The sequence below is a fragment of the Salmo salar genome, chromosome ssa18 (assembly GCF_905237065.1).
Source record: "Salmo salar chromosome ssa18, Ssal_v3.1, whole genome shotgun sequence".
NCBI classification, from domain to species: domain Eukaryota; kingdom Metazoa; phylum Chordata; class Actinopteri; order Salmoniformes; family Salmonidae; genus Salmo; species Salmo salar.
Window position 1 is genome coordinate 68,630,766 of NC_059459.1, and position 13,555 is coordinate 68,644,320.

Genomic DNA, 13,555 nt, shown 5'->3' on the forward strand with positions numbered 1-13,555 from the left:
TGTAGTTCTGGGCTGATTCCTCACCGTTCTCATGATCATTGCAACCCCACGAGGTGAGATCTTGCATGGAGCCCCAGGCCGAGGGATATTGACAGTTCTTTTGTGTTTCTCCCATTTGCTTATAATCGCACCAAATGTTGTCACCTTCTCACCAAGCTGCTTGGCGATGGTCTTGTAGCCCATTCCAGCCTTGTGTAGGTCTACAATCTTGTCCCTGACATCCTTGGAGAGCTCTTTGGTCTTGGCCATGGTGGAGAGTTTGGAATCTGATTGATTGATTGCTTCTGTGGACAGGTGTCTTTTATACAGGTAACAAGCTGCGGTTAGGAGCACTCCCTTTAAGAGTGTGCTCCAAATCTCAGCTCGTTACCTGTATAAAAGACACCTGGGAGCCAGAAATCTTTCTGATTGAGAGGGGGTCAGATACTTATTTCCCTCATTAAAATGCAAATCAATTTATAACATTTTTGACATGCGTTTTTCTGGATATTTTTGTTGTTATTCTGTCTCACTGTTCAAATAAACCTACCACTAAAATTATACACTGATCCTTTCTTTATCAGTGGGCAAACGTACAAAATCAGCAGGGGATCAAATACTTTTTTCCCCCACTGTGTGTGTGTGTGTGTGTGTGATAATGACAATTACAACAATACTGAATGAACACTTAACTTAATATAATGCATCAATAAAATCAATTTGGTCTCAAATAAATAATGAAACATGTTCAATTTGGTTTAAATAATGCAAAAACACAGTGTTGGAGAAGAAAGTAAAAGTGAAATATGTGCCATGTAAAAAAGCTAACGTATAAGTTCCTTGCTCAGAACATATGAAAGCTGGTGGTTCCTTTTAACATGAGTCTTCAATATTCAGTAAGACGTTTTAGGTTGTAGTTATTATAGGACTATTTCTCTCTATACCATTTGTATTTCATATACCTTTGTCTATTGGATGTTCTAATAGGCACTATAGTATTGCCAGCCTAATCTCGGGAGTTGATAGGCTTGAAGTCATAAACAGCGCAATGCTTGAAGCACAGCGAAGAGCTGCTGGCAAATGCAGTAAAGTGCTGTTTGAATGAATGCTTACGAGCCTGCTGCTGCCTACCACCGCTCAGTCAGACTGCTCTATCAAATATCAAATCATAGACTTAATTATAATATAATAACACAGAAATACGAGCCATAGGTCATTAATATGGTCAAATCCAGAAACTATAATTTTGAAAACAAAACTTTTATTCTTTCAGTGAAATACGGAACCGTTCCGTATTTTATCTAACGGGTGGCATCCCTAAGTCTAAATATTGCTGTTACATTGCACAACCTTCAATGTTATGTCATAATTATGTACAATTCTGGCAAATTAATTACGGTCTTTGTTAGGAAGAAATGGTCTTCACACAGTTCGCAACGAGCCAGGCGGCCCAAACTGCTGCATATACCCTGACTCTGCTTGCACAGAACGCAGGAGAAGTGACACAATTTCCCTAGTTAAAAGAAATTCATGTTAGCAGGCAATATTAACTAAATATACAGGTTTAAAAATATATTTTTGTGTATTGATTTTAAGAAAGGCATTGATGTTTATGGTTAGGTACACATTGGTGCAACGACATTTTCACGAATGCGCTTGTTAAATCATCACCCGTTTGGGCGAAGTAGGCTGTGATTCAATGGTAAATTAACAGGCACCGCATCGATTATATGCAACACAGGACAAGCTAGATAACTACACATGGTTGACGATATTACTAGATAAACTAGTGATTATGTTAAGATTGATAGTTTTTTATAAGATAAGTTTAATGCTAGCTAGCACCTTACCTTGGCTCCTTGCTGCACTCGCATAACAGGTGGTCAGCCTGCCACGCAGTCTCCTCGTGGAGTGTGATGTAATCGGCCATAATCGGTGTCCAAAAATGCCTATTACCGATTGTTATGTAAACTTGAAATCGGCCATTCCGATTAATCTGTCGACCTCTATCATTGATTTTGTTGGAAATGGGAGAAATTGTGCTTTTACAATGCTATTGATATTACAGTTGATCTGGAAGTATTAGGTTTTTTGGGTGCTAAAATAAGGTCAATTCTACAGACCAGCGCGATGTACAAAAGTGAGTTAGTTCATTTCAGTAAATTCAACAAATAATACAAAATGTAACATTTTCAGATATGACATCCAATCCTCTCCCATCTTCCACATTTCAACCCAAAATATGTTACTTCTAAACCTACCTCTATGTACTATGTCAATCCAATCGATTTACCAATCATGGAAAACCAATATCTCACCTCTGAACCCATCTCTCTGTCTCTGTGTCAGGGTATGTTGGAGGAGGGTCTACGTACAGCAGAGGGCTGCTACCGGACGGTGTGGGAGCGTCTGGGCATGGCCTTTCAGACCCCGGAGGCCTACTGTGAGAAGGGCATCTACCGCTCCCTGGCCTACATGAGGCCTCTCAGCATCTGGGCCATGCAGCTGGCCCTGGATACCTCACCACCACGAGACCAGTCCCCCCAGACCACCACCACACCTACTGACCAGGCCCCCCAGACCACCACCACGAAACCAACTGAGACTGAGGGAGAACCAGGACAGAAGGAGAGTCGGGACCAGGGTCACATTCAGTAGTCTAAAAGTTATCGAAAGTAGCTGATTCCACCACAGAGACTGAGTTGCTGGGACAGGGACAGAGGGGATACCAGAGGAAGATCTCAAGGCGAGAGAGGACATGAGGAGTATACAATTGTCTCTTTCTCAAAACCCATTGGATTGGAAAGCCAGAGGTCCCTTCCCTCTGACCTTCTCCCAATGGGTTTTGAGAAGGAGGGGATGAGAGAGGACATGAGTATACAATTGAGATCTTCCCAATGAGAGGAGAGTCAGGACCAGGGCCATGTTCAGAAGCCTAAATGTTGTTGAAAGATGCATATAGAACTGTTATGAATTGACCGGAGATTAATTATTCTATGTCGGAGAGGGGTGTTAGTTCTACGTAACATATTTATATCAGAAAATGCCACAACGTTGTGCCCTGCTGAACACGTCCCTGGACCAGACTGGTGTGGATAAGGAGAGACTGAAAAAAAAGGGGTTGTCCCAGAACTGAGGCAGTCGAACTGAAGAACTACAACATTTGATTCTCTAAAGATTTCAAGTTCCAGAATCTAATGACTGAACCTTGCCCTCTGGCTGTCTGTCATCTCATTCTACATGGAGTTTACAACGCTACATCCTGTTCCACTGGTTGTCTCTGTAGACACACACACACACATCCTGAAGACACAACCATAAATACTCAAGCTTGCATATACAGAACAAAACAAGCTCAAATGCAAAGTGTGACAATGACTCTGTATATCACTGTAGCAGCTATAATCAAATTAGTCTTAATTTGAATGAGAATATGTTTATTATTTCAGACTTCTACTGGCAGGTTTAACCAATGGTAGACTGAGTCCAGAAGTCTAATAAAGACTTGATAAAAATCGGTATTTGAAGATTATTCTTTATTTCTCTATATGTTTGAATGCTGTATAAACTGTTGAAAAAACAAAACGAGTTGTCTGAATCTTTTTTACTGAGTTTTGTAGTGATGGGGGAAAAATCCTTACAGTTCAAGGAGGGGTTACTGCCCACTACTAATGAGGACTGAGTGTGTGCTGGAATTAACCACACAACAGCATCCTGTTCCACTGGTTGTCCATATAAGTACACACTAGGGACTGTCATGGTTATTTGAGTTTATTCAAGTTTTTTCTAAATTACATTATCATTGAGACATTACATACAGGGATATACCATGACAATTGAAATTATTTAATAAAACAAACGTTTGAATTTAGTTATGTATTTTATTTTTATTATTTATGTTTTTTTGAACGTCGACTATCTGGATACCAGGAAAAAGTCATAGTCCGAATCGTTAAATCATTAAAAATGCCCATCCCGAACACACACAATACCAACATTTTCCCATATCAAGTCCAGCGCACACTTTAAACACACATCCAATGAGACAAATACATTCATGTGAATTTTCTCAAAGTTGGTGACATAGTTATTTATCGTAATGTGGTTGCTGAAAACGATCTAGCAGTCTAACAAAAGAGTAGATAATAGATTATGAATGTATTGTTCCACAAAGCAAATGTATATATACTGTGTATGTATATATATATATATATATGATATAGTCTGTCAAGCCAGATTATTACATATTGATGATATGGTCCTTCGAGACGGATTCATATACGTCATATACGACCGCCCTCAAAGAGCTTCACTGGACTTTAAGCAAACTGGAAACCACATATCCTGAGGCCGCATTTATTGCAGCTGGGGATTTTTACATAGCAAATTTGAGAACAAGGCTACCTAAATTCTATCAGCATATTGACTGTAGTACTCATGCTGGCAAAACTCTGGATCACCGCTACTCTAACTTCCGTGATGCATACAAGGCCCTCCCCCATCCTCCTTTTGACAAATCTGACCACCACTCCATTTTGCTCCTCCCTTCCTATAGGCAGAAACTTAAACAGGATGCACCCGTGATAAGAACTATTCAACGGTGGTCTGACCAATTGGAATCCACACTTCAAGATTGTTTTGATCACGCGGACTAGGACATGATCCGGGTAGCCTCAGAGAATAATATCGAAATATATGCTGATTCGGTGAGTAAGTTTATAAGGAAGTGCAGAGGAGATGTTGTACCCACTGTGACTATTAAAACCAACCCTAACCAGAAACCGTGGATAGATGATGGCATTTGCGCAAACAAAGCGCGAACCACAGCATTTAACCATGGAAAGGTGACTGGGAATATGGCCGAATGCAAACAGTGTAGTTATTCCCTCCGCAAGGCAATCAAACAAGCAAAATGTCAGTATAGAGACAAAGTGGAGTCGCAATTCAACGGCTCAGACACGAGACGTATGTGGCAGGGTATACAGACAATCACGGACTACAGAAAGAAAACCAGTCACGTGGCGGACACTGGTGTCTTGCTTCCGGTCAAACTAAACAGCTTCTTCACCCGCTTTGAGGATAACAGAGTGCCACTGACGTGGCCCGCTACCAAGGACTGTGGGCTCTCCTTCTCCGTGGCCGACGTAAGACATTTAAGCGTGTTAACCCTCACAAGTCTGACGGCCCAGACGGCATACCTAGCCGCGTCCTCAGAGCATGCGCAGACCAGCTGGCTGGAGTGTTTACGTACATATTCAATCTCTCCCTATCCCAGTCCGCGGTCCCACATGCTTCAAGCCACCATTGTTCCTGTATCCAAAAAAGCAAAGGTAACTGAACTAAATGCCTATCGCCCTGTAGCACTCACTTCTGTCATCATGAAGTGCTTTGAGAGACTAGTCAAGGATCATATCACCTTACCAGTCACCCTGGACCCACTTCGATTTGCTTACCGCCCCAATAGATCCACAGACGATGCAATCGCCATCGCACTGCACACTGTCCTATCCCATCTGGAAAAGAGGAATACCTATGTAAGAATGCTGTTCATTGACTGCAGCTCAGCATTCAACACCATAGTACCCTCCAAGCTCATCACTAAGCTCGAGGCCCAAAACAAAGGAGATGATCGTAGACTTCAGGAAACAGCAGAGGGAGCATCCCCCTATCCACATCGACGGTACCACAGTGGAGAAGGTGAAAGCTTTAAGTTCCTTGGCGTAACACATCACTGACAAACTGAAATGGTACACCCACACAGACAGTGTGGTGAATAAGGCGCAACAGCGCTGAAGAAATTTGGCTTGTCACTAAAAACCCTCACAAACGTTTACAGATGCACAATTGAGAGCATCCTGTCGGGCTGTATCACCGCATGGTACGGCAACTGCACCACCCACAACCTCAGGGCTCTCCAGAGGGTAGTGAGGTCTGCACAACGCATCACCGGGGGCAAACTCCCTGCCCTCCAGGACACTGGAGAGACTGAAAAACAGCTATCTCAAGGCCATCACTGTTAAAACAGCCATCAATAGCACATTAGAGGCTGCTGCCTATAGGCATAGACTAGAAATCATATCCACTTTAATAAATGGAACACTAGTCACTTTAATAATGTTTACATATCTTGCATTACTCATCTCATATGTATATACTGTATTCTATACTATTCTACTGTATCTTAGTCTATGTCGCTCTGACATTGCTCTTCCTATATTTATATATTCTTAATTCCATTCCTTTACTTAGATTGGTGTGTATAGGGTATATGTTGTGAAATTGTTAGATATTACTTGTTAGATATTAATACACTGTCGGGACTAGAAGCACAAGCATTTCGGTACACCCGCAATAACATCTGCTAAACACGTGTATGTCACCAATACAATTTGATTTGATACATACTGACATGGTCCTTCGAGCCGGACTCATATACATTATATATGGTCCTTCGAGCAGGATGCTTATCTAGATACAATGATAAGGTCCTTTGAGACAGATTTATATTTTCCCAAACAGAATGGTCAAGATATACAGTAATAACACCACAGACCTTTACAAATCAGGTCAATGACACCCATTTTACCAGTGGTTTCAATGCGACTGTTCTCATGTTGTATGTTCAAACACATAAATCAAATCTTTAGATTAACAGTTTAAGGCTCAAAGCAATTGAACCACAGACATGGATTTGGTAGAAAGCTGAACTTTGACCCCTGGCTGTCTGTGATCTCATTTTATATGGAGTTTAGATATATGGTGAAGCTATTCTGCAACTGATGATCACAGGCCACTGACACCCATTTTACTAGGATGTAAAATATCATACTCCTCCTCTTTTACATTCAACAACTCACCAATCATGTCTAAAAACAGAATACACGTCATCAAATTTACACTCCAGGAAAGTGTTCTTACATCACAGAGCTCAACAATTAGAAAACACTCGTCCCTGGGTGGGCTTGAACCACCAACCTTTAGATTAACAGTCTAACGCGCTAACCAATTGCGCCACAGAGACTAAACTGGTAGAACATGGACCCACGTGGAACAAGGACTACGTTCATTTCATGGAAATCACTCCGCCGTTACGTTGTTGCAAAAATGCTATTATCTTATCCAGAAAGAGACATATTCAGCTTTCATTCATAATTGTGTGGCAAAACAGAGGGGTAACATCCAGATCTGAACAGACGTATATACTACGTGGTTTATCTCAAAGACAGACGTTTTCTGAATATTGTTCATGTCCCTCCCAACCCGTCTCCCGTTGACAGGCGGGGATACTGACAACTATTACTTACGAGGACTGAGTGTGTGCTGGAATTCTACCCATGCACATCAGTTAACAATGCCAGAGGATCCCTTGTTCCACTGGTTGTAGACGCACATACACACACTTGGGACGATCACGGTTATTTCAATAGGCTGGCGATAAGCTTAGGTCTGCATATTATGTCCATAGAAACACATTGGTTTTATCCTGGACAGATTTTGGGAAGAGTGAGCCTTCACATTTTCCCTCTTCCTCTCGGCTGAAACTATCTCACCGGAGAAAGCATGCAAGGAGAGCACTGTGGTACTCTATTATAGATTCTGAATTCATGGTCCCTGAGCCAGATCGATCTCCATAATATATGGTCCTTCGAGACGGATTCTTATCTATATACAATTATATGTTCCTTTGAGTGAGATGTATATTTTCAAAACAGAACGGTCAAGATCTACAGTAATAAAACAACAGACCTTTGCCACCACCGTCCATTTTACAAGTGGGTTAAACGACACTGTAGAGTAGCTATAGTGGAGTAAAGACAAGTACTGAACGTAATTTTACAATGAGGCTTCTCTCACAGGCAGAAGTAAAATGACAATAAAACGTTCACCTCCCCGTCGGGGAATTGAACCACAATCTCCAGCGTGACAGGCGGGGATACTGACCACTATACTAACGAGGACTGAGTGTGTGCTGGAATTCTACCTCTGCAGGTCACTTCCAGTTAAAGCAACAGCATCCCCTTCTTTGTCAATATAAGTCTACATTTAGACACGCATACACACACACACACAGCAGACTACCACGGTTATTTGAATATTCAAATCTCCAAACGGACCTCAGTATTTCATTACTTGTGTCCCTGTTCATTTTTGTTGACCTTTTTTGCGGGGGTGGGCCTATTTTAACAATGAAAACGTTTTTTCTAAATTAAATGATCATTGAGACATTATTACATACAGGGATATGCCGTGCCAATTGAAATGCTTTATTTAATAAAACAACAGTTGAACTGTTGAATTTAGCTTTGATGACGGTGCATCGAGCTAGCGCATTTAGTCCTCCAGTCAACTCTGACAACCATCCCTAACAAACACGATACCAACATTTTCCTATAAACAAGTCCTGCGCACACTTTAAACAACGAGACAAAATACATTCATTAGAATTTTCTCAAAGCTATACAAGGTGATATACAGTGATTTATCATAATGGGGGTTGCTGAAAATGAAAAGAAGTTCTAGCAGTAACAAGAGTGGATAATAGATTCTGAATTTATTGTTACTCAAACCAGATTAATATATACATACATACACATATCCAGAACCAGTCAAAAGTTGGGACACACCTACTCATTCAAGGGTTTTTTTCTTCTAGATTTTTTACTATTTTCTACATTGTAGAATAAAAGTGAAGACATCAAAACTATAAAATAACACATGGTATCTTGTAGTAACTAAAAAAGTGTTAAAGAAATAAAAATATATTTTATATTCTTCAAAGTAGCCACCCTTTGTCTTGATGACAGCTTTGCACACTCTTGGCATTCTCTCCACCAGCTGCACCTGGAATGCTTTTCAACAGTCTTGAAGGAGTTCCCAAATATGCTGAGCACTTGTTGGCTGCTTTTCCTTCACTCTGCGGTCCAACTCATCCCAAACTCTCTCAATTGAGTTGAGTTCAGGTGATTGTGGAGGCCAGGTCATCTGATGCAGCACTCCATCACTCTCCTTCTTGGTCAAATAGCCCTTACACAGCCTGGAGGTGTGTTGGGTCATTGTCCTGTTGAAAAACAAATGATAGTCCCACTAAGCGCAAACCAGATGGGATGGCGTATCGCTGCAGAATGCTGTGGTAGCCATGCTGGTTAAGTGTGCCTTGAATTCTAAATAAAATCACCAACAGTGTCACCAGCAAAGCATCCCCACACCATCACACCTCCTCCTTGCTTCACGTTGGGAATCACACACGCGGAGATCATGCGTTCACCTACTCCGCGTCTCACAAAGACAGAGCGGTTGGAACCAAAAATCTCAAATTTGGAGTCAGACCAAAGGACAGATTTCCAACAATCTAATGGCGATTGCTCGTGTTTCTTGGCCCAAGCAAGTCTCTTCATATTATTGGTGTCCTTTAGTAATGTTTTTGTTTTACAGCAATTCGACCATGAAGGCCTGATTCACGTAGTCTCTTCTGAACAGTTGATGTTGAGATGTGTCTGTTACTTGAACTCTGTGAAGCATTTATTTGGGCTGCAATTTCTGAGGCTGGTAACTCGAATGAACTTTTTCTCCGCAGCAGAGCTAACTCTGGGTCTTCCTTTCCTGTGGCGGTCCTCATGAGAGCCAGTTTCATCATAGTGCTTGATGGTTTTTGCGACTGCGCTTGAAGAAACTTTCAAAGTTGTTGAAATTTTCCAGATTGACTGACCTTCGCTTCTTAAAGTAATGATGTACCGCCGTTAAATATATATATATATATATATATATATATATATATATATATATATACTGATCAAAAAAATAAAGGGAACACTTAAACAACACATCATCGATCTGAATGAAAGAAATAATCTTATTAAATACTTTTTTCTTTACATAGTTTAATGTGCTGACAACAAAATCACACAAAAATAATCAATGGAAATCCAATTTATCAACCCATGGAGGTCTGGATTTTGAGTCACACTCAGAATTAAAGTGGAAAACCACACTACAGGCTGATCCAACTTTGATGTAATGTCCTTAAAACAAGTCAAAATGAGGCTCAGTAGTGTGTGTGGCCTCCACGTGCCTGTATGACCTCCCTACAACGCCTGGGCATGCTCCTGATGAGGTGGCGGATGGTCTCCTGAGGGATCTCCTCCCAGACCTGGACTAAAGCATCCGCCAACTCTTGGACAGTCTGTGGTGCAACGTGGCGTTGGTGGATGGAGCGAGACATGATGTCCCAGATGTGCTCAATTGGATTCAGGTCTGGGGAACGGGCGGGCCAGTCCATAGGATCAATGCCTTTCCTCTTGTAGGAACTGCTGACACACTCCAGCCACATGAGGTCTAGCATTGTCTTGCATTAGGAGGAACCCAGGGCCAACTGAACCAGCATATGGTCTCACAAGGGGTCTGAGGATCTCATCTCGGTACCTAATGGCAGTCAGGCTACCTCTGGCGAGCACATGGAGGGCTGTGCGGCCCCCCAGAGAAATGCCACCCACCCCACCCCACACCATGACTGACCCACCGCCAAACCGGTCATGCTGGAGGATGTTGCAGGCAGCAGAACATTCTCCACGGCGTCTCCAGACTCTGTCACGTCTGTCACGTGCTCAGTGTGAACCTGCTTTCATCTGTGAAGAGCACAGGGCGCCAGTGGCGAATTTGCCAATCTTGGTGTTCTCTGGCAAATGCCAAACGTCCTGCACGGTGTTGGGCTGTAAGCACAACCCCCACCTGTGGACGTCGGGCCCTCATACCACCCTCATGGAGTCTGTTTCTGACCGTTTGATCAGACACATGCACATTTGTGGCCTGCTGGAGGTCATTTTGCAGGGCTCTGGCAGTGCTTCTCCTGCTTCTCCTTGCACAAAGGCGGAGGTAGCGGTCCTGCTGCTGGGTTGTTGCCCTCCTACGGCCTCCTCCACGTCACCTGATGTACTGGCCTGTCTCCTGGTAGCGCCTCCATGCTCTGGACACTACGCTGACAGACACAGCAAACCTTCTTGCCACAGCTCGCATTGATGTGCCATCCTGGATGAGCTGCACTACCTGAGCCACTTGTGTGGGTTGTAGACTCCGTCTCAAGCTACCACTAGAGTGAAAGCACCGCCAGCATTCAAAAGTGACCAAAACATCAGCCAGGAAGCATAGGAACTGAGAAGTGGTCTGTGGTCCCCACCTGCAGAACCACTCCTTTATTGGGGGTGTCTTGCTAATTGCCTATAATTTCCACCTGTTGTCTATTCCATTTGCACAACAGCATGTGAAATTTATTGTCAATCAGTGTTGCTTCCTAAGTGGACAGTTTGATTTCACAGAAGTGTGATTGACTTGGAGTTACATTGTGTTGTTTAAGTGTTCCCTTTATTTTTTTGAGCACTGTATGTATATATATATATATATATATATATATAACTAAATGATATAGTCCGTCGAGCCAGATTAATATACAGTGGTGTAAAGTACTTAAGTAAAAATACTTTAAAGTAATTCTTAAGTCGTTTTTTGGGGTATCTGTACTTAACTAATCATATTTTGGACTACTTTTACTTCACTACATTTCTAAAGAGAATAATGTACTTTTTACTCCATACATTTTCCCTGACACCCATAAGAAGTCGTTACATTTTGAATGCTTAGCAGGACAGGAAAATCGTGCAATTCACGCACTTATCAAGAGAACATCCCGGGTCATCCCTACTGCCTCTTATCTGGCAGACTCACTAAACACAAATGATTTGTTTGTAAATTGTGGCTGAGTGGTGAACCGTGCCCCTGGCTCTCCGTAAATTAAAAAATAAGATAATCGTGTTGTTTGGTTTGCTTAATATAACACATTTTAAATGATTTACACTTTTACTTTTGATACTCAAGTACATTTAAAACCAAAAACGTTTAGATTTTACTACTGGAGTAACTTTTACTTGAGTCATTTTCTTTTAAAGCATCTTTACTTTTACTCAAGTATCCACATGTATATACTTTACTCAAGAATGACAATTGGGTTCTTTTTCCACCACTGTTAATATATATTGATGATGTATATGGTCCTTCGAGAAGGATGCTTATCTATATACAAAAATATGGTCCTTTGAGCCAGATTTATATTTTCCTAACAAAACGGTCGAGATATACAGTAATAAAACCACAGGCCTTTGCTTTCAAATCAAATCCAAGTTTATTTGTCACGTGTGCCGAATACAACAGGTGTAGACCTTACAGTGAACTGCTTACTTACAGGCTCTTAACCAATAGTGCAAAAAAGGTATTAGGTGAACAATAGGTAAGTAAAGAAATAAAACAACAGTAAAAAGACAGGCTATATACAGTAGCGAGGCTATAAAAGTAGCGAGGCTACATACAGACACCGGTTAGTCAGGCTGGTTGAGGTAGTATGTACATGTAGATATGGTTAAAGTGACTAAGCATATATGATGAACAGAGAGTAGCAAAAGCGTAAAAGAGGGGTTGGCGGGACACAATGCAAATAGTTTGGGTAGCCATTTGATTGCCTGATCAGGAGTCTTATGGCTTGCGGGTAAAAACTGTGTAGAAGCCTTTTTGTCCTAGACTTGGCACTCCGGTACGGCTTGCCATGCGGTAGTAGAGAGAACAGTCTATGACTGGGGTGGCTGGACTCTTTGACAATTTTTAGGGCCTTCCTCTGACACCACCTGGTGTAGAGGTCCTGGATGGCAGGCAGCTTAGCCCCAGTGATGTACTGGGCCGTACGCACTACCCTCTGTAGCTATATATGCAATCAGGCCACCGCCTCCCATTTTACCTGTGGTTTCAATGCGACTGTTCTCATGTTGTATGTTGAAACACATAAATCAAAACTTTAGATTAACAGTCTAAGGCTCAAAGCAATTGAGCCACAGACATGGAGTTGGTAAAAAGCTGACCTTTGACCCCTGGCTGTCTGCGATCTCATTCTATCTGGAGTTTAGATACATGGTGAAGCTATTCAGCAACTGATGATCACAGGCCACTGACACCCATTTTACTAGGATGTAAAATATCATACTCCTCCTCTTTTACATTCAACAACTCACCAATCACGTTTAAAAAAAGAGTACACGTCATCAAATTAATACACTCCAGGAAAGTGTTCTTACATCACAGAGCTCAACAATTAGAAAACACTCGTCCCTGGGTGGGCTTGAACCACCAAGCTTTAGATTAACAGTCTAACGCGCTAACCAATTGCGCCACAGAGACTAAACTGCTAGAACATGGACCCACGTGGAACAAGGACCACGTTCATTTCATGGAAATCACTCCGCCGTTACGTGGTTGCAAAAATGCTATTATCTTATCCAGAAAGAGACATATTCAGCTTCCATTCATAATTGTGCGGCTAAACAGAGGGGTAATATCCAGATCTGAACAGACGTATATACTACGTGGTTTATCTCAAAGACAGATGTTTTCTAAATGTTGTTCATGTCCCTCCCAATCCGTCTCCCGTTGAAGTAAAAGGACAATAAAATGTTCACCTCCCCGTCGGGGAATTGAACCCCGGTCTCCCGCGTGACAGGCGGGGATACTGACCACTATACTAACGAGGACTGAGTGTGTGCTG

At 42.0% G+C, this 13,555-nt stretch overlaps 1 protein-coding gene and 3 non-coding genes across 18 annotated transcripts in view; 1 reads left to right on the top strand and 3 right to left on the bottom strand.

Annotated features, from left to right (window-relative positions):
• gba2 (glucosidase, beta (bile acid) 2) overlaps positions 1-3,564 on the top strand; it is a 44,740-nt gene extending 41,176 nt beyond the window's left edge. For all 15 annotated transcript variants that reach the window (XM_014156205.2, XM_014156208.2, XM_014156207.2 and 12 more), the window contains one exon: positions 2,329-3,564. In XM_014156205.2, the coding sequence (XP_014011680.2) occupies positions 2,329-2,637 (309 nt within the window). In that variant the 3' untranslated portion in view covers positions 2,638-3,564. The remainder of the gene's footprint in view (positions 1-2,328) is intronic.
• A 3,362-nt stretch (positions 3,565-6,926) lies between these two features.
• Positions 6,927-7,000, bottom strand: trnan-guu (transfer RNA asparagine (anticodon GUU)). Its single transcript has one exon. It is a non-coding gene; the product is annotated as a tRNA-Asn (tRNA).
• A 6,117-nt stretch (positions 7,001-13,117) lies between these two features.
• trnan-guu (transfer RNA asparagine (anticodon GUU)) lies at positions 13,118-13,191 on the bottom strand. Its single transcript has one exon. It is a non-coding gene; the product is annotated as a tRNA-Asn (tRNA).
• A 278-nt stretch (positions 13,192-13,469) lies between these two features.
• Positions 13,470-13,541, bottom strand: trnad-guc (transfer RNA aspartic acid (anticodon GUC)). The gene has a single exon. It is a non-coding gene; the product is annotated as a tRNA-Asp (tRNA).
• Between the last annotated feature and the right edge of the window lie 14 nt (positions 13,542-13,555).